The 26,060-nt window shown below is 49.5% G+C and overlaps 1 protein-coding gene and 1 non-coding gene across 9 annotated transcripts in view; both read right to left on the reverse strand.

Moving 5' to 3' along the window:
• Positions 1-279: 279 nt before the first annotated feature.
• The window catches only part of HRH2 (histamine receptor H2), a 53,548-nt gene continuing 27,767 nt past the window's right edge, over positions 280-26,060 (reverse strand). Inside the window, exons 3-5 of one of the 8 annotated variants that reach the window (XR_003309813.1) lie at positions 20,112-21,325; positions 19,612-19,747; positions 3,098-3,235 (exon numbers count right to left, since the gene is read on the reverse strand). Coding sequence is in view for 5 of the 8 variants with exons in the window: in XM_023185156.2 (XP_023040924.1) it covers positions 3,043-3,235 (193 nt within the window). In the remaining 3 variants the exon portion in view is untranslated. Of the gene's footprint in view, positions 3,271-10,666; positions 11,171-19,611; positions 19,748-19,770; positions 21,326-24,889; positions 25,250-26,060 lie in introns of those variants that run through there. The other 7 variants (XR_002725007.3, XR_003309814.1, XM_023185156.2 and 4 more) reach the window with 7 other exon arrangements.
• Positions 7,304-7,410, reverse strand: LOC111521633. Its single transcript, XR_002725010.1, has one exon. It is a non-coding gene; the product is annotated as a U6 spliceosomal RNA (small nuclear RNA).

Below are 26,060 nucleotides of genomic sequence, written 5' to 3' on the forward strand. Positions count from 1 at the left end.
AGGTGTCTCTGCATCTGACAACTCCAGGAAGACTTACCAAGCTCCTCCCAACTACCTGGCTCTCCAGGTCCTTCTGATCAGCCCTTCCCTCACTTCTGGTGTGGCCCTTTAAGATAAAACTAGCTTCTGGAAAATGTCTTTACTTTTTGAGGCAATTTTTAATTTGGCCTTTACCCCAGCATTTTATCATGACTCTTTTTCTAAATCAAGACACCGTATGATGAAGTTTGGGAAGCATTTCCTCACCAGGAAGTTAAAAAATAAAACCGTGAGGCAGCATCTGTTTCGATAGTTTTATTGGAACACGATGGTAACACAAACATGGATTTGGGGTCCCACCACAGATGTTCCTCCTCCAGGCAGCATGCACCCCACTTCTGCAGCCAGCAGAGGCTCCAGGAGGCCTGCAGAAGGCGGAGGCAGCCCAGAGACAGACGTGGAGGCGTCTTCTGCAGTGGCAGGTGGTGCGTCGGCCCCTCGGGCCAGAGCTCTGACCAGCTGAGTCTGTGAACAGCCAGACTGGTTTGTTTTCACTCGAGGTCATGTGGCCATGACTGGGAGACCTGCCTGCCTCAGACTCCTGGGAAAACTTCCAAGGAGGGGGTTCTGGGGATTCCAGAAGGAATTCAGCCAAGAGACTAAGCACCTCTGGGGGTCACCAGGGCAAATCATGCCTTTAGGTTTATTGGCAGATACACTGCTGAAAGCATCTGTTTTGTCCACTCTCTGCACTCTCTTTTCTCTGCTCATTCATCCAACACACATTTATTAAGCTCCTACCATATGACAAACTCTCCTGCAGGGGTTAGACAGACAACGGGCACCAGAAACAGACAGGACCCACAGCCTCGTGAGGAGGAGAGACAGACAATGTTCAAGGAATCACACCAACAGCCATGCCAGTGCCTTCCAAGGAGAGCTCTGAGGGGTGTGGCAGGGGCCTGGCCTGGTGTGAAGGGCCAAGGAAGACTTCCTCAAGGAAATGACATCTCAGGGCACTAAAATGGGCAGGAGGAGCCTTTTGTTGTGGAAACAGCTTTGAGCATGGAATGGGCAAAGCGAGTTAATCAAACTAAAAGGAAAAGAACAGCAGGGTCAGAGTGAAGTTGTAGAGGAGGCCTGGTGCAGGGGGAGGCTGGAGAGGGCCCAGCAGGGTCCAAGCACACAGGGCCTGAGGGCCGGGCTGAAGATGATTTTATTCAGCTGTGTGGCATGACCTGGATTGCATCTAGCATGGCTCACTCTGGCTGTCGGGTGGAGGGTGGACTGGGTGGGGGCGAGAGTGCTAAGAGGTGTTCCAACTGTCCTGATGGAGACAATGGTGGTCAGATGGAGTGACACAGAGTAGATGGGGAGAAGCCAGCAGATGGTGGAGCCAGGGCTCCATGAGGACCGAGGCAAAGGGAGGTGGCAAGGTGGACCCTCAGCCTGTGAAGCCCGGGCAGGCTTTGGTCTGAGAAGGGGACCTGGGGAGCAGGGCAGATGCAGGGGGAAGGCAGGCACGCAGCTGCAGACACGCTGAGGGAGAACGCCTCTGAAACTCCCAGGTGGAGGTGTTGCGGAGGCGGCAGTGGGTCTCAAGCTCCCGGAAGGAGCCAAGCCTGCAGTTATAAATCTGTGAGGGATTTCGTAACCGAACCTTGTGCCTTGTAACTGGAGTTGTGAGTGCAGACAAGGTCACAGGGGGAGAGATGCTGAGTGAGAAGAGAGGACTCCGGACTGAGCTTGGGGAACAGCCACATCTGATGGCAGCTAGAGGACAATGAGTTGCAAAAGGGACAGAAAAGGGAGGTCAGGGATGTTAGGGAGGGGGAAGACCACGAGGCATCTTGGAAACCAAGGAAGATTGAGTGTCAGGGGCCAGCCGGGAGATGCCACTGAGAAGCCTTGGGGGCAGAAGTCCCTCCACAGCCCCCTCTCTCTGGGGCTGGCACTATCCTGTCTCTTTGAGACACTTTATGGATCCTGTGAATAGGAACAGGGGGCCTACCTTCTTGGACAGGAGAATCAAAAGCTGCTTAGAGTGGTCAGGAGACGTGCCCAAGGTCATACGGCCACCAGAGAGTGCTGGGGGCCAACTCCATTCACAACCATTACAGTCCCTCAAGCTCCATTCCTCCCTCCGTGAAGCCTGGCTGCAGACACTCTCCCCAGCAAGTCCGCCGCACACCACTTCTTGATGACAAGCACCAGAGAGGGTCATACTCTAGCAGGAAGGGACCCCCACGGCCTGGAGGTCTAAGCCTTGCTAGGAGGAAGGTGGCTGAGTCAAGGAAATATTTGCCCTCTCTTCTGAGAGGCGGTGTAGTGCAGTGTCAGCGGTGTGGGTTTGAGGCCTGGCTTTTCACCCATCCTTTCATTCATTCACCCATTCAACAAATATTTTTGTATGCCTCCTATGTGCTAGGCACACTTTCTAGGTGCTGAGTGGCCTTGGGTAGGTCCCTTACTTCTCTGAGCCTCAGTTTCCATCTCTGTAAAGTTGGTGTGGTGAGTCTTGCTGTAAACTCATGTTGCTATAAGGGTTACAAGAGCTCATGCCAGGGAAGCACCTGGTACACAGTAGGTGCTCATGAAAAGCTATTTCCTTCCTGTCTCTATCTTTACCTTTCCTTTCCTTCATCCTGCAGAACCCAAGAGGGAGTGAGAGACCAATGCTTTCTTGCAATACCCTCTGCCTTGCTCAGAGGACATGCACATTCCTACACATACGCACCCATGCACACACATGTGCATGCATCCCCGTCTGTCCAACCGTCTCTGCTCATGACTCCCAGGGCCAGCACCAACATGGGCTTTGAACCCATGGGATTCAGCCCACTCGGGCCCAGAGGAGTCTTGTGTGCCTGTCTGGGAATGCTGAGCACAGAATAGGCTGTTCCGCCCTAGGCCTGAGGACCCCACACCCAACTGTGTGTTCCGGGAGCCCCCCGACTCAGTCCAGGGTGAGTCCTTGGTGGCTTTGGAGACTGGGTCCTTAGGAGCTCCAGGAGTCACATCTTGGGGACCAGGAGCAGTATCTTCAGTGTCCTGGGGCTAGGTCTAGACAGCCTCAGAGGGCAGCGTCCTCACTGCTTTCTGGGGAGGTCTCTTCTGTGGCTCCTCAGACAGTGGCTCCCCCGATGGCTCCTCCGAGGGGCCTCCCATGTGTCTCTGAAGGAACCTGAGCCCCCACAGGCTCTTGCAGCAGCTCAGGAGGTTGCTGGAGCACGTAGTGCAGGACAGTGCTGGCTTCCTGAGGAGACACAAGCACATGCCAGGCTGAGGTGGCTGCAGAGCAAGGCAGGGCAGCCCAGATTTAGCCTCTCGATTTTGCTTCTACTAAGTCAGGGCCTGGGAAGGGTGGGATGGGGTGGGGAGGGGAGGGGAACCGCCCTTTGCCACCCAGAGCAGCCTATAGGCAACAAGGACTTCTTCCCTCAACCCACAAGAAGGAGTATTCAGGAGACTTGCTTTCAAATCCCAACTCCACTTCTAACATGTTGTATGCCTGTGGTCAATTTACTTAGTTTCTCTGGACTTCAAATGAAGATAAAAATATCCAGTTCAGGATTTTTGTTTTGTTTTTGTTTTCGTGTTTTTTGAGACAGGGTCTTGTTCTGTTGCCCAGGCTGGAGTGCAGTGGCATGATCATAGCTCACTGCAACCTCAGACTCCTGGGCTCAAGGGATCCTCCCGCCTCAGCCTCCCGAGTAGCAGACACTATAGGTGCGTGCCACTGTGACTGGCTAGTTTTTTTAAATTGCCTTTTTGGCCGGGCGTGGTGGCTCACGCTTGTAATCCCAGCACTTTGGGAGGCTGAGACGGGCGGATCATGAGGTCAGCAGATGGAGACCATCCTGGCTAACACGGTGAAACCTCGTCTTTACTAAAAATACTAAAAATTAGCCAGGCGCAGTGGTGGGCACCTATAGTCCCAGCTACTCAGGAGGCTGAGGCAGGAGAATGGCATGAACCCGCGAGGCAGAGTTTGCAGTGAGCTGAGATCGCGCCACCGCACTCTAGCCTGGGTGACAGAGCGAAACTTTGTCTCAAAAAAAAAAAAAAAAAAAAGCCTTTTTTTATAAAGGTGGGTTGTCACTCTGTTTCCTGGGCTGGTCTTGAACTCCTGGGCTCAAGTGATCCTCCTGCCTTGGCCTCCCAAAGTGCTGGGATGACAGGCGTGAGCCACTGCACCCAGCCCTCACTTTTCCTACTCTTGAAAGAATTCAGTGTTACAGAATACACATAAAAGTAAGCACACATAGGCGGTCTGGTAGTAGGAGCCCCGTCAAAGTGTGCCATTTCCGAATCTTAGTGAGATGATTCCTGAGCATCTGCAGCATGCCCCGAGTTGGGGAAGAAGTTTGGGAGAAGTCTGAGTTACTCCATCTGGCATTCAAATCAGCTGTGAACACCTCGGCCACCAAGGGAATCAAGCGTACTCCTCCTTCTCCCTTCCACATAGAGGGAAGGGAACACTTGTGCCTTTAGTGTCCATCTGATGATAGCTGTGGGTCTGGAGGCCTGACTTTGAAAGGCTTTGTGAACAAAGACATAGCTGATATCTGCGCTTCCTTCCGTGTGAGGGCATGTGCTGGCCAGGCCATTGCAGAAGGTCTGGGTGTGGCCCTTCCTCCCTGAACACCCCACCTGCACCTGGGCCTCAAAGTCATCCCTCTGGCATTTCAGAGCCTGCGGGCGTCCTTTACCGTGTTAGCAGTGTACATATTTGACCAAGCAGGCAGGTATTTGCCCTTGCATTAACATTCCAGATGCAGCCTGTGGCTCTGAGAAGGCAACTCTCATTGCACTCAGCAAAATTATCAAAGAACAGCTAGCTCTAGGCTAGGAAATAACCACCTCCCTTCTTCTAAGGGGCCTAAAAATCACTTAAAATAATGCTATTTTAGAAATACCACATGTTCATAGTAACAAATTCAGACCATAAAGATTAACTAAAATGAAAATAAACATCTCAAGTCTTCCTCTATTCAGTCATATCTCTTTGTTACATGTCAATTTACTCATTAAATATTTTTAAATGAAATGCATTAAGCATCCAAAGAGACGCTATATAAAACACGTATACATGGCTTAAGAAATATTGAAAAGATTACCAATGGAACCACCTGTCAGATTAGGAAACTGAACTTTACCAGCCCCTGATTTGTTTCAGCAAATATTTCTGTATCCCTAAACAATCTATTGTGTTGTTCTGTCTGTATTTCACTTGTATATACATAAAATCATGTTTTATGATCTTTTCTCTGTAGCTAACCTTTTGTTATAGTTTAACATTATATTTTTGATAGGTTTAGCTGTAGCTCATTTTCACCGTTGTAAAGTATTTCAGGGCCAGGCACAGTGGTTCATGCCTGTAATCCTAGCACTTTGGGAGGCCAAGGCAGGCAGATCGCTTGAGCTCAGGAGTTTGAGACCAGACTGGGCAACATGACAAAACGTGGGAAACATGGTGAAACCCTATCTCTAAAAAAATATACAAAAATTAGCCGGGCCTGGTGGCATGCACCTGTAGTCCCAGCTACTTGGGAGGCTGAAGCAGGAGGATTGCTTGAACCTGGGAGGCTGAGGCTCCAGTGAGCTGAGATTGTGCCACTGCACTCCAGCCTGGGGGACAAAGTGAGAACCCGTCTCAAAAAAAAAAAAAAAAGGTCTACTCTGGGGGGTAGGTGGTCCTGTGTGTGTTGGGGGGTAGGTAGTCCTGCTCCATAAGGAGCAGTTAAAAACAAACAAACAAAACAAAAGATTGGGCATAAGTTGATAACTGTTTACATCTGTGTGATGGGTTCAGGGAGCCTTACTATGTATATGTTTAAAATGTGCTGTAATTTTTTAAAAATGGTATTTCACTGTATGAATAGACTTCAATTTATTTATGCACTTATCTGTTAAAGGACATCTGGATTGTTTCCAGTTTTTTACCATTACAAGAAATGCTGCTCGGGACTTCGCTGAACCTGTCCCCTGGTGCATAGGTGTTTGAGTGCTAGCTGAATTCTCTATCCTTTTCCACTAGTCTATTTGTCTATTCTTGCAGCATTACCACCAAGGACGTAATTGCTATATCTTAGTTTTTTCCTCTTTAGAAAAGACTTGGCTATTCCTGACCCTATTCTCAACAGTACAGATTTTAGAATCGGCTTGTCCATTTCTATGAGAACACTGTTTGGATTAATGGGAATTGTTCTGAACATACAGATTAATTTGGCAAGGAGAAACATCTTTATAAAATTGAGTCTTTTCCTCCAGAATCTATGAGTCATTTGAATTATAGGGTATAACAAGGGTATTGCACATAAGATCAGTATACAAAATTCAGTTGCATATATGCAGTCCAATTCTCTATGTATCAGAAATAGGTAGCAAGACCACTTATAATAACAACCAAAATTACAAGGCACCCAGGTACTCATCTAACAAAAGACATACCAGGTTTTTATGAAGAAAAGTATATAATCATTGAAAGATTTATTTAACTCTTCTTCAATGTCTAATTTTCTGATTGTTCTTATAAGTGGTAGTTTTCAAAAGCTGACAATGTACGTTGATTTTTATGCCTGGCAATGCTCCTCAGCTTTCTTATTCATGACAACAATTTGTAGATACTTTCTGATTTTTGTATAGAGGATGGTTATTAGCTGTGAATAATAATAGTTTTGTTTTTTCCCCCTTTTTATTTTTTTAATTTATTTTTCTTGTCTTACTGGACTGATCTCTGGTAATATGTTGAATAGAAGTGTGATGGCCATCTCTGCTCGCTATTTTAGAAGTAGTTTATTAGTATTTCCTCAGGTTAAGGAAGTTTCCTTCTGTTCAGAATGTGCTTGGATATTTTGTTTTGTGTCTCAAATCGTGAATAAATGCTTAAACTTACCCAGTGTTTTTTTTCTGCTTCTATTGATACAATAGTCACAAAGACTTTTTTCTTCTTTTATTTGTTGATGAGCGGAATGACATTAGTAACATTTCTAATATTAAAGCAACCTTCTGTTTCTGTATAAATCTAACTTGGTCATGAGGAATTATATTTTTCTTTAAAAATATTGCATGATTATGTTTTCTAATGCTCTGAAATCTTTGTTAACTATGTTCATGTTTCTGATTAGCTTGTAATTTCCTTTTTCATACTTATTTTTAAATCTGTTCTCATAAAATAAATAGGAGAGTTTCTCTTTTCTTCTCTCCTCCGAGAGAGTTTTTGTATAGGACTGCACAGTGATCTCTTTTCTTTGAGTGTCTGGTAGAACTCATTTGCAAAACCAAATACTATTGGTGTTTTATTCATATTATGTATTTATTTTTAAAATATGGAATTCTCATGAATTTGCATGTCATACTTGCACAGGAACCATGCTAATCTTTTCTGTATGGCCCCAATTTTAGTATATGAGCTGCCAAAGTGAGCCTGTCATTTTAGTTATTTTTAATGGTTATAGGGCCATTCAGGTTTTCTATTTCTTCCCAAGTCAGTTTTGGCAAGTTCTGTTTACTTATTCACTTCACCTTAGTTTTTTCTTGTTTTGGGCATAAAATTGATCATAATGTTCTTATTATCTTTTTTGATCTCTGTAACATCTATATTAATATCTCCCCTTTATTATTCATAGTCTTTACTTATGTTGTTTATTCTGTTATCTTAACAAATTTTGCCAGAACTTTTCAAAGTACGAAAGTTTGGTTTTGCTGCTCTTCTCCTTATTAAATCTTTGTCTTCTGTTTCATTAATTTCTTCCTTTGTCTCTACCGTTTCCTTTCTTTAATTATCTTTGAATTTATTTTGTTTTTCTTTTTAACTCCTAAATTGGCAGTTTAAATCATTACATTTCAAATTTGCTTTTAAAAATATGAGCCATTAAGGCTATATATTTCCTTTTGAGTAGTGTTTTAGTGGCATCCTATAAGCTTTGATGTGCAGTATTTTCATTGTCGTTTACTTTAAAATTTTTTCTAATATCCATAATTATTTTTTCTTCATCCCATGATCTATTAAAAATGTTTACAACTATGTAAGAGTTTTGTTATTAATTTTGTTGTAGTCAGATAATTATTCTGTATGAAGCATATTCAATGCCTTGAAATATGCTGATACATACTTCTTAGCCTAATACATGGTCAGCTTTTTAAATGTTCCATATGTGCTTCAAAGGAATATGTACTCTCTAGTTGTTAGATACAGTGTTCTAAGCATTTTGTGTTTCCCAAATATTAATTACTATTTTATCATAGTTTAATCTGTGAATTTTGATAGAGGTATATTATACATTTTCTGCTCTAATGATTATTTGTCAATTTCTCTTTGTAGTTCTGTCAACTTTACATATTTTTAAAGCAGGGTTATTTGGTACATACAAATTTAAAATGTACCTTTCGGGTGAACTGAACTCTTTATCAAAATATGGTGACCATATTTATCTTTAAAGATGGTATACTGTGGCCGGGTACGGTGGCTCATGCCTGTAATCCCAGCACTTTGGGAGGCTGAGGCGGGCGGATCTGAGGTCAGGAGATAGAGACAATCCTGGCTAACAAGGTAAAACCCTGTCCCTACTAAAAATACAAAAAAAAAAAAAAAAAAAAAAAATTAGCCAGCCGTGGTGGCAGGTGTCATCTACTTAGGAAGCTGAGGCAGGAGAATGGCGTGAACTCAGGAGGCAGAGCTTACAGTGAGCCGAGATCCCACCACTGCACTCCAGGCTGGACAACATAGTGAGACTCCATCTCAAAAAAAAAAAAGTTGGTATACTTTTGCTTATAGCTACTCAGATTTCTTTCAGTTAGTATTTGCCGGGTACATCTTTTTTTCCTTCCTATGCCTTCAAAAATTATGTTCTTTATATTTTAAGTCTCTTGTAAAAACATTTGTTTGGATTTAAAAAACCAAGCCTGACAATCTTTGTATTTTTTTAATTGGCCAATTTATTCCATTTATATTCACTGTAATTACTGATTTATTTTCATTCATTTCTTCCATCTGTTTTTGTGCTTTACATTTGTCCCATTTTTTTCTAAATTTCCCCCCCTCTTTTCTTGTTTTAAGTTGATTTCTTTTTCTCGTTCTCTTTCCTCCATACCATATGGAATCTCTACCTTCTGGTTTTTAAGTGATTATCCAAGGCATTTTGACATGCACATTTAGCTTTAAAAAGCCCAGTGGCAGGAGTCCTTCTCTCTCTTACTTGACTTGCTCCCCATGCTGTGCATAAGCTGGGATGAAACACCAAACTGGGACTCCCATGCTGTGTAGACTCTAGTATAGATTACTTTTAATGGCAAAAACTGCAATTACTTTTGCACCAACCTACCACTTGCAAAGATTCTAGTAGGTTTAATCTTCTTCAACCCGCTTCATGGTCCCATGGCCCCTCTTTGCCCTGAGCCAGAACACTGGAAGCTAGTGGATGTTAATGGGGTTATAGGTGTGTATAACACGGCATCTGCTGAACAGTAAGTGTTTGTAATAAACATGTCATTTTCACATTTCCATCCTCCATTCCCCTTCTCATGCTAACAGCACCTTGATTCTTCTTTGGAATTCGACCTTCCCCACTTTTTGTCCTTGTAGATTAGGTGGAGTTGACCTATATCCCTTTGCCCTGGCTTCAGGGTTGGGTATGTGACAGTTGGTTCGGGGATTGACATAAGACCCAATCCAGCCAATGAAACTGAAGCCTGGAGCTTTTTGTTGGAATAGTAGGAAAGGGATATACTTTTCCACTGAGTCTGCAAAGATGTTAAGGTAGAAGCTTGCACCCACTGGTGGCTCTGTGGGAAGACCCCGCCTGAGGATGAAGTCAACACAGTGGAAAGCCGAGTTGAAAGTTGGAGAAAGACAAATTCCTGAGGACATTTGAGCCCTTGGGTCCAGCCACGCTTGAAACTACTCTTAGTCTCTTCAGTTCTATGAGTCAGTTACCTGTCTCCCAAACTCCATGCTCTTTTAACTGGGTTTCTGCTACTTGCAATTAAGAGGGTTCAGACTAATCATATTCCTAAATAAATGTCATTTGAATCTGAATCTCGTGTTTTTACATGGATGGTGTTATAATATGTTCAGCCACCAGGGGACAGGACCCGGTTTCAGAGCTACTGGGTGTGGGTAGCTTTGCTCAGCCCTGCCCTGAGCCTCGGTTTTCTCATCTGTGAAATGAGTTAATAATAGCAGCCTCACGAGGCTAATGTGAGGACAACAGATGATGAATGCCAGTGCCCCTTCCCATTTCCCTCCACTGCTTATCATACAAATGATCAGACAGAACCACCATCTGTATGTGTTGCCCTGCTGTTTCTTGCATCTGTGCCTTTGTACAGATTTTGTTATTCACACTGCTTTAAATTCCTGCATGTTCTTCTTTGCTGGTCAATTTATCCTGTGTCTTTACTTTTTTTTTTTTTTTCTGAGACAGAGTCTTGCTTTGTCGCCCAGGCTGGACTGCAATGGCACGACCTCAGGTCACTGCAACCTTCACTTCCCGGGTTCAAGCATTTGTCCTCCCTCAGCCTCCTGAGTAGCTGGGATTACAGGTGCATGCCCAGCTAATTTTTAAATTATTTTTAGTAGGGACGGGGTTTCACCATGTTGGTCAGGCTGGTCTCAAACTGACGTCGTGATCTGTCTGCCTCGGCCTCCCAAAGTGCTGGGATTACAGGTGTGAGCCACCATGCCTGGCCAATTTCTCCTGTTTCAATACTCTGCTCAGTATCATCTCCTCTGGGCAGCTGTCTCTGAGGTCCCCCAGAATTACTGGTTCCCTCCTGGCTCCTGCAGCCCCTTTGCCGAGGCACTTATGTCCCTGGGTTAGGTGTCAGCTTACTTGTCTGTCTCCTGGACTGAAACAGGAGTGTCATAAAGGCAGGCATTGGATCTTTCATCATCTACCTTGTCCAAGTTCATAGTAGGTGTTCATTGTGTTAACGAATGAATGAGAACCCCAATAAATCTCAGTTTGGATAATGATTCTCCTGTCTTCTGACTTCCCAATTTCACAGATGGTCAGAAGCAGTCGAGCTTCTCCCCGGCTGTCTCCAGTAGCAGGTACCCACTTTCTGGCTTCATTTCACCATCTACCTTCTCACCGCCAGCCTGTAAGAGTCTTGTGGGCAGGAGCCCCGGAGGGAGACCGTGAGGGAGGTTTACCACTTCAACAAACATCTGAGCAGCAGCTGCGTGCTAGGAGTGAATGGGAGGAGGTGTGAGATTCAGAACCAGGAGTCCTGCATTCTGTCTGAGCCTTCCTTATCCACCGCTGCTGGGTCTCAGACAATTCCATCCCTCTCCGTTCCTCAGTCCCTCTCCACATCTGTACAACAGGAGAAGTCCTGAAGAAGAGGCTGTGAAAGCCATGAGATGAGATGGGAGAAGTGGAATGTTTTGAAATTTCAGGGAATCCTTCTCTTTCTCCTCCTTTGTAAATGTTTTGTCCCTGAGGGTCCCTAAAAACTGACAGTAGCTCATGCCTGGAATCCCAGCACTTTGGGAGGCTGAGGTGGGCGGATCACGAGGTCAGGAGATCAGATCGAGACCATCCTGGCTAACACAGTGAAACCCCGTCTCTACTAAAAATACAAAAAATTAGCCAGGCGTGGTGGCGGGCGCCTGTAGTCCCAGCTACTCGGGAGGCTGAGGCAGGACAATGGCATGAACCCAGGAGGCGGAGCTTGCAGTGAGCCGAGATGGCGCCACTGCACTCCAGCCTGGGAGACAGACAGAGACTCTGTCTCAAATTAAAAAAAAAACCAACCAAACAAATAAAAACCTGACAGTAGAGTGACTGTGTGCTGAGGCTCTGGGTTGATCCTGTACTGAACAACACACAGAAACCCCAGACTGAGAGGGTCAGTTTCATCCTGGGAACTGGGTCACCAGGACGTCACTCCTTTAAGAGGAAATGGAAGTGCGGGAGGTTGGGGAGAAGAGGGGTTGGCTCCTACCCTTGGGGCCAGCCACAACCCACCTCACGAGAGGTCTTTCTTATTGCCTTAGGCTTTTGCAAAAATTGGGGGCGACCCTTTCCTCTAGGCCATACCTATTTTTTGGTTGTTTTAAAATATGCCGTGGTGGAAATTTCAGGACACAAAGTCACCTGGAGACCAGTCACGGTGTTCTTTTCATTCCCCCTTGTTCTCTGCCACAAACCAACATTACCCAATATGCCCAAATGACCACACTTCAGCCCTCTGCTCATGAAAGGAATTCTTTTCTCAAGGCCTTCTCCTGGCTTTCTGGAAGTAAGCACAGAGGGTTTGCCTGCCCCCAGGGTCTGCTTTGAAGAAGTGGAGACTGAGGGGCGGTGGGAATGGCAGGGATCCCCCTTTAAGGCAGGGCTCACTTCATCCTGCGTTAACAGGCAGCATGAGCAGGCCGGGGAGACTCCCAGCAAGAGCTTTGCAAACATCCTGGGTTTGCTTTTGCACCCAGTGAGGTGAAATGAACCCCATGGGACTTACTTGAGATCAACAGTTGTCAGTCACAGGCCTGAACCCCTTTTTAATATCTTCCATGATAAAAGGAAAGTGAGGGTCTGGGAGCTTTAGATCCACAAAGGGAATCGTGATGAGGGAGCTCCTGGGACCCCTATTCCTGAACACTCCTGAGCTACAGCCTTGGACCTGACTTGGAGGCTGCCAGAGGGAGGGGCTGGCTGTGACTCTAGCAGGATCCCTGAATTTGCTGGTGAATGAATAAATGCCTGGCAAGAAGTAGCATTTACTAAGTGCTCGTGTTCTGGGGCCTGAGCTATGTGTTTTGCATCTTTTTTCTGTTTAACTTTCTCAAAGGTACGATAAAGCTAGAACAGGTGTGTGCATTTAACAGACCATGAACATGAGGCTCCACGTAAGTAGGAGCTGCCCCAGGTCACACAGTAGCAACGCTCAAATCTGAACCCAGGGCTATCTGACTTCAAAGCACGCTTCCCTCCCACGATGACATGCTGCTTCCTGTGGGGCAGGCTAAATGGATCAGGCAAAACGGTACAGAGGGATAATACGAGGGACATGGAGATGATCTGGGCAGGGCTGCCGGTCTCCAGCAACTCAAGGGTGAGAAAACGTTTGGGTTAATTGCTGCAGTGTAAAAACAAAACTGCCTGTGTGATAACAGGAGCCTGTAAGCGAGCGTCTGCAGGTAGGTGTGCCAGTGTATGCACAGGTGTAAACTACACACAAGGGCAGGTCTGCTTGCACACAAGAGCGTGTGTGTGCTCCAGTGCCTGAGTGTGCATGGGTGTGTTGCCCGTGAGTGTGAGTGGGCATGCACCAGCAAGACTGTGTGGCACAAAAGCCATTTCTGGCTCTGGAGTTCACGGGAGGCTACATGGAGCAGGTGGCATTTGAGTTGGGCCTGTTGCCATGAGGGGTGTTTGGGAAGGTGGGTAAGGCTCTTCAGGCAGACAGCAGCCTGAGCTGTGGGGTATTCTCTGAGAACAGGAAATGGCCTATCTCAGCTGAAGAGGAAGAAGCATGGGGCGGAAGAAGATAAGAAGGGCAGAAAAGGATTCTGTAGTCGGAGCATGAAGGTCTTGATTGAGGAATTTGTGTGTGATCTGGCAGGCACTGGGGAGCCACTGAAGTCTGTAGAGCAGGGGGAGTGTCATGAATTGAACAACGACTGGACTCAGTCTGTGGCCCGGACAGCCCTTCTTCAAATTCTATGACTGCATGGGGCGGTGAATACCCCAGTGAGGGAATGGGGGTATTCTCTGGCAAAGCATATTCACTCACTGCTGGGAGAGATGAGGTTGCAGGGGAGTGGGTCTGGGCAATTTTCATGGGCATCCTCTTTAAAGGTAAAACTTTAGGCAAAATATGTGACTCAGCACGGTCTTTGAGCATGCACTGGGTGCTCAGCCTGGGATCCCCCACCCCACCAGCAGTCATGCTAGCAGGGACTTCCCAGAAGAGGGGACTGGCCTTCCCTGGGGTTGAGCGCCCTGACTGAAGTCACACAGCTGGTGAGCAGAGGAACTGGGCTCCTGCCACCTCCGCTAGGCGCAAAGCCTGGGCTGAGCCCTAAGAACTACCACGCAAGGCTACCATCCGCTGAGCTCCTGCTGCACTGCCGCCTGTCTCTAGCATTTCCTATGTCTTAACTCAGTTCCTTCTCACCCCAACCCCATGGGGCAGGTGCTGAGATTCTCCCTGTCTTACAGAAGAGGAAGTTAAGGCACAGAGAGGTTAGAAGACCTGGCAAGGGGGTCACACAGCTAGTAGGCGGCGCTGAGTGTGTTGTAGCCCGTCCAGTGGAAGAAGTGAAGGCGTGAGAGCCCTACTTCCTGTGAAGTCCCTCCCCCACCTCCCTGCCATCCACTTCCTGCTACTGACCTAGGATTGCTGGTAATAAAACCACAAGAGTATGCATGGAGGAGGCCCTTAACATCCACACTGTCGCTTAACTTTTACAACATCCACATGATTGATATGATAGATATTTATCCTGTTCTTATCTCTAACAGATGAGGGCGTCTTCGCCCAAAGAACTTCAGTCACTTGCCCAGGACTCACAGTAAGTGGCGGAGTCTTGAGAAGTCCAGGTCGGCCCCACGGCAAAGTGGGGGGCTCCCCGCCTTATAATGCACAAGGCCGAACTCAGAGGGGGCCCAGAGTTGGCCCACACTGCTCCAGAATCGGGGTCACACTCAGGTCTCCCAAGTCCTGGACTGTGTTTGCCCCGCCCAGCTGCTCGAACTTTTCAATAACTGCCACTTTGAGATGGGCTGACTTCACGCACCCTCTCCTCAAAACTGTGAAATGTTTTTTTCAAACTGAAGGACACCCCCAGGCCACAGGCCACTGCCCACTCATGCCAACGGCGGCTCACACACAGGCACTTCTCAGTATCAGTCACGATCCCTCATTACGTCCCAGCTCTGAGAGGCAGGCGAAGTGTCACGCCCATTTTGTGGATGGGGAAACTGAGGTTCAGAGAAGCCTACTGTTTGCCCCGGGCCTTGAGCAGTGCCTGGCAGAGCTGGGAATTGCCTGGGCGTGTTGAGTGCTGCGTCCTGGGTGTAGCCCCTGAATCGCCGTGCCAGTTTCTTTGGTTTGAGACCTTTACTGGCTCTGTAGCCTCTGAATGGCTCAGGCCTTGGACCTGGGGACCTCTCAGATGGTTCCTTCTCAGCCCCTTCGAGGATTCCTCTCCCCTCTTCCCTGTCCCCTCGCCCATCCTTAAATGCTGGTGACCCCTTCTCCTTGCGGTCTATGCCCTCTGCCTTAGTCTGCTGCCCCCACAGCACTTCTAGGGTCCTCTTGCTGATGTAGCTTCGAGGAAGTAATAACCTGATGGGGCTGGCAGCAGGGAGGCCCCCACAGCCTGTCTAGAAAACAGCGAGGCGAAGTGTGGCAAAAGGCTTCAAATACCCCTCCCCTTTAGCCAGTAATTGTTTCCAGAAATTCCGTTTCTAGGGAAATGATCTGAAAGAAACAAAGTGTTCCCTGCATGAAGATGTTTATCGTAGAGAGAAGAAGAGACAACAGCCAGATGCAACAATAGGGAAGCGTTTTCTCGCACCTACTCCCGCGCGAGCTGGTGTACCTCTGGGGCTCACCGTGTGCTGGACACTGTTCTCCAGCCTCTGTATTATTCTTTCCTTTAATCCTTGTAACAGCTTTTTGAAACAGGTACTAGTAACATCCCCTTTGACAAGTGAAGACACCGAGGCTTGGAAAGGTTAATCCGCATGCCCAAGGTCAGCCAGCTCCCTAAGGTCTGACTCCACCAGCCTCAACCATTACCAGGGTAGCGATGGTTAGTAGTCACCATTACCAGGTAATTGTTGGGAGAGGGTCAACGTGCTGGGCGGCGTGAGATGCTTGTCAGGTGGGGCAGGCTGGGCTGGACTTTGCAATGCAGGGAGACTGCATGGCTCCTGGCCCTGGCTTCTCTGTGTCATCGGCACTGGTCCTGCCACTCAGGCAGCAATGGCAGGTGAAGGCAGAGACAATTTCTTAAGTCCCAAACAGAAACGGTGGAGAGAGAGTCAATGTGCTTTAGGTTTGCAAGAGCCCCTGTGAGCCGTTCCCCACAACCCAGGGTGAAGGGGGCACCACCTGGGAGTGGGGTGGTAGGCTGAGTTAGATGCTACGCTGGGCCCTGCTCCCTACTCCCAACACTCTCCTATTGGGTCAAAACCTGGATGGCAGGGGAGCGGGAGTCACTAGAAAGTGAGTTTGGGGGGTCTGAAAGCACAGAGGCTGTGCTTCACTTCCCATCTAGAATCTCAGAACAAGGCTGTCTCAGAGGAAGGGGCCCCTGCAGGGGAACAGAAATAGCAGCTAGGAGGCCTCAAGCTGCACCCCAGTTCCTCCTTCCTCTCCTCCACAGGGGCTGCAGGAGATCATTAAAATCTCCCAGAGCCCACAGTGAGCCTCAGCACATGGCTGAGCCTTGGGGACTGCCTGCTAGGGTATCCTAGGGGTGGGGACCCATAGCAGAGGCAAAGGCCTGCAGGGGGATGTAGCTGGCTTTGGACAGCGCCAGGGAGAGCCCAGGAGCCGGCCAACTATGTTCACGTGGCTGCCATGGATAGAGAAGCTGACAAGACAGGTCTGGAGTGACCCAGAGAATGCCACTGGGGCCAGACAGCCTCTGGGGACTTACACTGGGGGGATGCAGGTGGGGAGGGGAGAGAAGCCCGTACGGACTGTGTGCCATTTCCAAAGCCACCATGTTTACTACTGGAAGTGGCTGAGCTCCCTGACCTGGAAAATTTCCCTGACCTGGAAAATTTAAGTTTTTCCATCATCTGTGAAGTGGTAGCCTGTAAGGTCCCAGAGCAGAATAAAACAAAGTATCCTACACCTGGGCACGTCCAGGTGTGCGTGCCAAGCTCCACTACTGGGGCACGGGCACTCACTCAGCTGTTCCTTCCCCAGCCCTGGAAGGGAGGCCCTGGAATGATCAGCCCCATTTTTCAGATGAAGAAGACACAGAGTTTGAGAGAGAGGAAGTCACTCGCCCCATGTCAGCCAGCCAGCCAACTGGGGAGGTCAGCCTTCAGAGCTCTGGCAACAGACCGCCGCCATGTCACAGATGGTTTCCCAGTTCGTGAGAGTGTCTCGTAAGGGACGAGTGAATGGGGGAGACAGCAGGAAACTCAGCAGCCACAAAAGGGAGAGACTTGCAGCCTGCTCAGGAACGAACACCAGGTGGAACAAAAGCAGGGCAGAACAAGAGCGTGTGCATCCTCTTACCACCATGATATTAAGACCGTGTCTGCACCCAGACCAAGATGGGAAGGGAGCGTAGAGCTGTGACTTCAGGGACTAGGAAGGATGGCAACAGACATGGGATTCTCTATGACTTTCCATTTTATCTTCCATTTTCACAGTAAGTTTTAAAACTCTGTGTCTCCAGATTCAGCATGAGAAGGAGAAGTTCCCTGAATCCTCTGGGCATTGGGGACAGCCCTGCCACCCACCCTGACAGTCTGTCCCTGGATGACAAAGGGATGTGGTCAGTCCTCACATGAGGAGGGACTGAGTGTCCTCCATGGACCTGTGACCTCCCGTCTGTGAGGCCCTCGCTACCTTCTGCAGCTTTCTGCATGGATCAGAGACAGGAGAAGCAGGCACACAGATGGCTGTGTAGCACCACCTGCTAGTTTGGGGCAGTCGGGACCACCTTGACTTCCTATCTCCAGGCAGGGCGGGGAGGGAATGGTCCTCCTACCCCAGGAGATCCTCAAGGGCTGTGTACACCCTGCAATGCAGGCACACCCCCTTCACTCTCTGAATGCTCTGCCACAAACAGCCACTGCGAGTGTAATGAACACCCCAAAACAGGGAGCCCTGTGACTCACCACTGCTGCTTCAGGGACAGGGACAGCTGCCAGAATGCTTAGCTCTCTTTTACAGATGGGGAAATTGGGACTCAAGAGAGGGATGCGATCTCTCCAAGCTCACACAGCCAATCTGTGGCAGGGAATGAGGAAGTCTGGTCTGGTCTCCTGTCCCCATGGCTGGGGCTCTCTCAGCAGTCCCGCCCTGTGCCCAGCCTGCACCCTCACCTGCCCCTGACTCCTGAACCGGCAACTCAAGTCGTGACAAGGACATACTTTACTGAATTTGCCTCCACACTTCGAGAGACTCATTAGTATGAAAAACACGTTCCTCACCACCCTTGCCAGAAGATTCTTGACACAACACAGTTGGGGGGTTGGCATGCACTCTCCGTTGTTAAGTATTTATATATAGTTAGTGTTGGAATGGTCCCCGGATATCGATCCAAGTCTCCCGTTTTCAGATGGGGGGCACCAGGCTTAGGGTCAGGACCCCCCTGGAACAATTCAGTAGCACAGCTGAGACATGCATCCACAGAGCCTGCCCTGAACTTTCCAGCTGCTCCTTGGCAAATGGGCCATGGGGAAAATAAATAAATAAATAAAGGCTGCCACTTACTAAGCATTTGCTCTGTGCCAGGCGCTTTGCATAAATTGGTGCTAAATCTTATCCTAGTTCTCTCAGGGAGGCATTTTTATCTCCATTTTGCAGATGAGCATGCTGAGGCTCAGAGAGGGCAAGCCACCTGCCCAAGGTCACACAGCCAGGGGCTGGAAATGACACACATTTCTTCCCCCACACCAGGGCTGGCAAACGATAGCCCACAGGCAAATTGAGCCCACCACCTGTTTTTGTTGAAATGGTTGAAAAATAATAGAATAACATTTTGTGACCCTGTGGAAATGATATGCAGCTCAAATTTTTGTGTTCATAAATACAGTGTTATGAGAACACAGCCATCTCCATTCATTTGTGTACGGTCTGTGGCTGCTTTCACCCTACAAGGGCAGAGATGCGGCACTGCAACAGGGATCAAATGGGCTGCACAGCCTAAAATATTTGCTATCTGGCCCTTTGCAGCAAAAGCTTTCTGACCCCTGCCTTTTGCTGGGCTGTCTCCTGAAGGGTTTGGAAAGTATGCAGCCCTCATACGGTTGTGCAGGCCGTTCTCTGCACAAAGGCATCAGGTGAAGGGGGCAAGGGCCTGCAACAAGCCCTTCCTCTGCTTGCCAGGCTGTGCACCCTGGGCCGGGTCCCCTGGAGGAAGGGCCTTTTCCTCATTTGTTCACCTTTCTGTGCCTTTTTTTTTTTTTTTTTTTTTTTTTTGGGATGGAGTTTGGCTCTGTCACCTAGGCTGGAGTGCACTGCAACCTCCGCCTCCCAGTTTCAAACGATTCTCCTGCTTCAGCCTCCTGAGCAGCTGGGATTACAGGCATGCACCACCACTCCTAGCTAATTTTTGTATTTTTAATAGAGATGGGGTTTCACCATGTTGGTCAGGCTGGTCTCAAACTCCTGACCTTAGGTGGTCCACCGCTTCAGCCTCCCAAAGTGCCAGTATTACAGGCGTGAGCCACCACGCCCAGCCGCCATGCCCCTTCTTAAGGGTACAAATGTACTAGCAGTGGCCCCGAAGGCATGGTGCCCCTTCCCACCCCATCTCAGTTCCTGGGAAGGTAGCACCTTCAGACCAGCTCAGAGGGAGCCAGGAGGTGTAGATCAGGGTAAAGGCAGGGCAGGGGAGGGGAAGGAGGGGTTCACAGGTAGAAGCCAGAGTCTCCAGATGGCTTCCAGTCACCATCCCCAGACCCATGTACGAAGGTTCTCTACCTTTCAGTGACTCCTGGGGGGCCACGATTTATTCTCCTTGACTTTTGTGGCTGTAAAGGGCTTCCCACCTCCTCTCTGCTCTCCTTCCCCTGACTTCCTCTCCAGGAGTGGGAGGGGCTCTCACTCCCCAAACTCTCTGAAGAGACAGAAGAGGAAGAAGATTAACTGTGTGCTGGCACCGTTGCTCCACGTGGCTGCTGTGCAGAAGTGCGGGCCCTGAGAAGCTGGGCGGGCAGGGATTTGGGCCCCGGTGGCCCACGGTGCACCCTCGAGCTCTCCACCCAGGGCCTGCAGAGGCCACGAGCCACCCTAAAGCCCGAACACTTGGGGAAGGAAAAATGGGCCCTTGGAGGGAAGAAAGGGAAGGAAAGAAGAAACAGGGGAAGGAAAAATCACAGCAAAAAGGATGGAAGAAAGAGGCAAAGGATGAAAAGGTGGAAAATAAAGATAGCACCGTGGCAATGTTACGCTAAGTGAGGGAGCCAGGTACAGAAGAGCACCTGTTCCATGAAATGTCACACAGGCAGGTCCAGAGAGGCCGAAAGCAGACGCGTGGCCACCTTGGGGTGAAAGTGCAGGGCGTGGAGCGCAGGGAGCGTGGGGGTCGGCTCCCAGGTGCAGGCTTTCTTTCGGGGGGTGGTGAAATGTTCCAAAATGGATTGTGATTGTAGATGCACAACTCCATGCATATACTAGAAACCACTGAACTGTCCACTTCAAACAGGTGAATTCTATAATATATCAAATGTAGCTTGAAAAAACCTTACAATAAAATGGAAAGAAAGAAAAAAGAAGGCAGGCAGGCAGACAGGAACAAGAAAACGAGATGGATGGTGAATAATGAAAATTCTCATTTGCTGAAGTAGCTGTCACATGCCAGGAATTATGCTAAATGTCTGTGCCCTTTACACCTTTTCTGACTTTTCCAAGTAAGTCTGATGATTATCAGCATTTTACTGTAAAGAAGCTGCAGCTCAGACTGGAGAGTGACTTGCCCGAGGTCATCAAACCAGTAAGTGGTGGGGCCATGACTCATACCAGGCAGACCCACCCTCCAGCACCCCAGGAGAGCACCCCCAGCAGCTGTGAGACAGGGCTCCAGCTTCACAAGGCAGCCAGAAGGTTCCCGAGTGGCGAGGCCAGCCGGGGCCCCTGACTGTGGCGTGAGCTGCCCTGGGCGTAATGCAAAGGGCACTCATAGAGGCCGGGCAGGAACACTGAAACCACGTGCTAAAGGGAGCATTTCAGTAAAGCCGAGTGTATAAGTGAACAAGCTGGGGCTCCTGAAAGGGTGAACACATTCAGGCCCTTAAGGAAACTTATCTTCTGGGCAACAGCTCTTCTTGAGAAGTGTGTGTATCAGACACATGGTTGCAGCCTCATCTTCTGAGATTGGATTTGGAGCAAAAGATAAAGTCAGTCTTGCTCCTCAAGCTGTGCCCTTGACTTCTGGCCAAACCAGGACATGCCGTGGCGATGCTGTGGACGCAGCCCAGGTTGTTGGGAACTCCAGATTCCAATCCTGACTCAGAGCTCGCTGTCTATGCTATTGCCCAGAAGTTGCACCACCTTCCCGGGTTCTTCTGTGCTGGAGCTGGAGAGGGGTTAGGCTGTTCCCACCCCGCGGTTCTGTGATTCAGAGCTGGTGCTGGGTTCTGCCAGGAAGCCTGCCCCGATGCCAGTATTTGCAGGGAGGCTTATCGTGCCATCCAAGCTAAAAAGGGGAACCAGGAATCTCTGAGTTCTTATGAGGTTTCTGGAACTTCTCTCTTAGAGACGTGGTTTCCTGATCTCTACAGTGGGGGTGGGTTCACTTCTCAGGGTTCTTGGGGGCCTATAACAAGACATTCACTCATTCCTTTATTCAACCAGCAATATTCCTGGGCCTGTTCTGTGCCAGGCACAGTGCTACGTGTTAGGGTCCAGTAGTGAACAACACAGACAGGGGCCTGTCCTATGGAGCTTACGGTCTAAGGGGAGCAGACGTTAAACCAGTAGGGTAAGTCAAGAGGGGGAAGAAGAGGGCCTGGGCTGAGGGGAGCCTGCGTGGGGTTAGACACCATGTGGGCTGAGGGGAGTCAGAGGGGAGGAGAGGAGGTCGTGGCAGGGCAGGGCCTTGGAGATGGAAATAAGAATTTGCTGTTTTACTCTAAGGAATAGGAGAAGTGGAGTATAATCCAACTTATGCCTGAAAACCTCACAGAGGGAAGGAAAGCAAATTCAGGGAGCCAGTCAGGGGCCAGTTGGGATGCTGAGCTGATGGGCGGACAGAAGAAGAGCTGGAAGGAGTGTGGAGGCACCAGCTGTGATCCAGCCCTCCAGGCATCAGGAGTATTGAAGCCACAGGCACAGGCCCAGGGACTGTGTAGGCATGAGGACCGGCCACGCCCGGAGACTGTGATAGCCCAGGTGCTAATGAATATTATCTCCCGCCTTGGGAGATTACCATGAATAAGTGAATGGGTGGGGAAAGGGCTCAAAGAGACCTAGGCAGGGGTCCAGAAACACAGGGTTCTCCTCCCAGCCTCTCCTGAGTTTGCTTCACACCTCAGACAGGTCACTTGCTTCCCTGTGCCTCAATTTCCTCATCTGGTATGTGTAGGGCTAGCACTGAGGTGACAGTCAAAAACAGGGCCAAGTTCAAATCCAGAGAGCATTTCATCCTAGAGTCTAGGCTTTGGGATCAGAGAGACTCGGGCTCAAATTCTAGCTCTGCCACTCATTAAGGCTGGCGGCCCAGGCCAGCCCCTCTGTTTCCGGGAGTCCCCTGCGGGTGGGGGCCACACTGTGAGAATGCCTGCTGTAGAGTAACATTCCTATGAGAAGAGGGCCTCAGACTTGCTCACTGCTCTACCGCAAACAGTGCTGGCAGGTGGCAAGTCCTTGGTAAATGCTTCTCACTGAGCTCTGGGTGGTTTATTCTGGCTGGGGCAGAGGGTGGTGGATGGGGCTGGGTGGGTGGCAGGAAAGGCAGCAAGATGGTGGGCAGGGACCAAATCAGGATGGGCCAGAGGGTTGGGACTTGTGGGAGGCTGGATAATGGCCCCCAAACGCGTCCACATCCTAATCCCTTGAGAGCGTTACCTTATGTGGCAAAACGGACTTTGCAGATTCGATGACGTTATGAAATGTGAGCTGGGGCTCTAGAGTAGCATGGGTTGGTTACTCAGGCGGGCCTCAGTGCAATTGCAAGTGTCTTTCTAACAAGGAGGTAGAGGGAGAGAGCTGGCTACAGCAGAGCAGAAGGTGACGTGACCTTGGAAGCAAAAGGCTGGAGTGATATGAGAGGGGCCCTAAGCCAAGGCATGCAGGCTAACTACAAGTGGGGAAAGGTAAGGAAAGGGAGGCTCTCTGGAAGCCTTCAGAAGGAACCAGCCCTGCTAACACCTTGATCTCAGACATCTGGCCTTCTGAACTGCAACAGAATAACGTGTGTTATGTTTGGCCAGTAGGCTGGTGGGGATTTGTTATGGCAGCCACAGGAAATGGACACAGGACTACCTATGTGCAGGCGGCCGTGGGAGGCAGAGGAGGGTCCTGAGCAGGGCACTACACTGAGATTCATGATTTAGGGAGCTCACTGTGAGTGACGGAGCAGACAGGGAGCGGCTGGGAGCAGGGGTATCTGAGAGGAGACAGGGGAGAGGTGATGAGGGGTGATGAGGGGCAGATGGTATCTGCCCACAAGGCGGCCAGCAGGTTCTTGAATGGTGGGACCAGCCGGGGCCCCTGACTGTGGGGTGAGTGGCCCTGGGTGTGCTGCAAAGAGCACTCGTAGAGGCCGGGCAGGAACGTTGTGGGGTGGCTGCTAGTTGGCCACAGGGAAGAGAGGACCAGCCAGCTTGGCCACTCTATCTTCTGGAGTCACCCCTTGGCCGATGGTGCCGCCACCCCACCCAGGGCAGGCTGGCTCAGTTCCCTTTGGAATTCTTGGCTCAGGCAGACAGCCCAGTCTTGGCAGTGATAAGGGCTCTGGGTCAGTGCAGGTTTGTCCCCAGACGGAGAGCTGGAAGGACATGCTATCAGCCAGCAGGGAAACTGGGAGCCGAGCTTATCGAGGGACACACGAGGCCCTGATCACCCTGGCAGTCTTGGTGGGAGTATCAACCTCTGGCTGTTCTTGGCTACCTCCACCCTCCATGCCCTCAACCATGGTGTGGGGCCCTCTGACTGGCTCCCCAACCTTTCTCTGCCAAAGCCGTCTGCCCCTGCACCACTGGAGGACAGACCACAGCTGTGCTCTCCAGGAACATGGGCCCTGGACTTGGCTCTGGCCCTGCCTCCATGGCTGCATGTATGACCCTGGCAGGTACCACCTCTCTGCTGGCCTTGCTTTCTTCACAGCCCCTCACCCAGGGTGCCCGCAAGGATCAGAACAGGAGATGGACACTCATACCCTGCAGCATGCTGGGCACCCAGAGGACAGTCTATGGCAGGTGCTGCTATTTCTGTTGTTGCTCAGATCGCAATTTTGGGTTGTGTCCCTTGGGGCACTTTACTTGACTTCTGTGAGCCTCAGTTTTCCCATCTGTAAAGTGGAGATTAAGCAAGTCCCTGCTTCACAGGGTTGTGTGGAGGATGAAGTGAGGCCCTGAGTCTCAAGGGTCCAGTCCTGCCTTGGATGGAAGGGTCTTTCTCATTTGCATTTAAAAGCTCAGAGGTCTACTCTCCGGGATGGGCTCCTGGGCCCACGTGCCAGCCCCATCCGGGCTTCAATCCTTGGCATGTGTGGCTCTGTATCTGACCAGTCAGCTTCTTAACTAGACCAGACCAGGAGCAATTGCAGGTGGCCGAGGGTGGCAGGGAGTGGGAGATGCTCTATCTCACTTCGTGCCCTTAGCACTTGGTGCAGGGGTGGGGGTAGGATGCCCCCGAGGAACAATGAATGCCTGGAAACAATGTCAGACATGGAAAACGGGCCAGTAGTGGGTGCTCAGTGAATGTTAGCTATTGCTGTTAAGTGCTTATTGAATGAAGAGGTTCGCTCAAGGACTCCACTGAAAAGGCGGCTTATTAACCCAGGGCTCCAACCAGTAACGGCAAACACAAAGTGAGTCTGCCTTGAGTCTTTCTTGAGTCTGATACACAAGACTAAACCCAGGAGCGGCAACCACCTTCTAGCCGAACCACATCCCTGTATTTTTTTATTTTTTAAGCTTTGTGAACTGAGTAGGCTCTGCACTCCAGCTGCCTCCTGAATAAGAGATTGCCAAGGATATGGTAGGTGGGCGTTTTGCCCATCAGGACTGGAAGCGGAAGTTTCCAGGTGTGCATTTGGAGGGTGGATTTGAGGGGCAGGGTCCAGGGCCTGAGGCCACAGTTCAATGCAGGAGCAACAGGCTTTCTTCAGATGGACAGTGGTGAGGGAGCAGAGGGCCCCAGATTCAAGTCTATGGAGGGGCACTCCACCCCTGGGAATGGGGGTGGCAGCTACAAGGACCAGAGGGAATATGCAGGGGTCTCACTAGGCAGTTTTGCCCCCACAACTCCAGAACCTGGAACCCTTGTTGGTGGGTCTGCAGCATCCACACAAGCTTTTCTTGAGTCTGATGCTCAGTGCTCCAGCGTGGACTTATGTCCTGTTGGGAGACGGCAGAGCATGTTTGTGTCCCTTCGCTCACATGAGCTTCAGGCAACTCTGGAAGGCAAGTAGGAAGCCTGGTGAGGGTAGGTCAACTCTCTATGAGATGAGGAAACCGAGGCCTGAGATGGGGAGGAACTTGCTCAGGATACAAGGTGAGTGCTGGCAGAGCTGAGACCAGGGCTGTGCCACTGATTTTCCATAACTTCATCACCATAAACCCAAAAAAATCTCATTTCTACATCCCCAGTATTCATCATAATTCCTGGCATGTGGTGGGAATTGGATGAATGTTTGCAAATGAATGAATGAACAAATGAACAAACAGATGAATGAAAGGGTCAGTTCCACAGACCAGCATCCTGGAAGGCAAAGCCATGGTCTGTGGGAAGAGAAAGGAAAGCAACATTTATTGAGCAACTTCTATGTGCTAGGTATCCTCTGAGCATCCTTTCATTTGCTCCTCTCAGCAGCGAAAGCCCAGACCAGTAAGCTGCCTCTCCCCACAGTGAGCTTCCTCGGTGCCACTCAGGTCTTTGGTGTGGTTTCCCTTAAGATCCTGCACTGGCTTTGTCACCAGTGAATTTATCCAAATCTCATTCTGATTCTGTGCATCTTTTCTGCCTGGTGCCCTCAGGAGAGGGAATCCTGTGGTCCTCACTCGCATCTCCCGCACTCTGAACATCCGAGAGTCTGCAAGCTTTTAAGATCTATGGCCTCCTTGATTTTGCTTTATTCTCTTTCCTCTCTCATGAGTCAGTGCCACAACCACCTCATCTACAGTCTCATCCTCTGGTCCACATCTTAGGAGTACCCAGAGCCCTCTTTCCAAAGCATAGATCTGCTTAAGTTACCCTTACCCTTGCTT

The sequence above is a fragment of the Piliocolobus tephrosceles genome, chromosome 4 (assembly GCF_002776525.5).
Source record: "Piliocolobus tephrosceles isolate RC106 chromosome 4, ASM277652v3, whole genome shotgun sequence".
Taxonomy (NCBI): Eukaryota; Metazoa; Chordata; class Mammalia; order Primates; family Cercopithecidae; genus Piliocolobus; species Piliocolobus tephrosceles.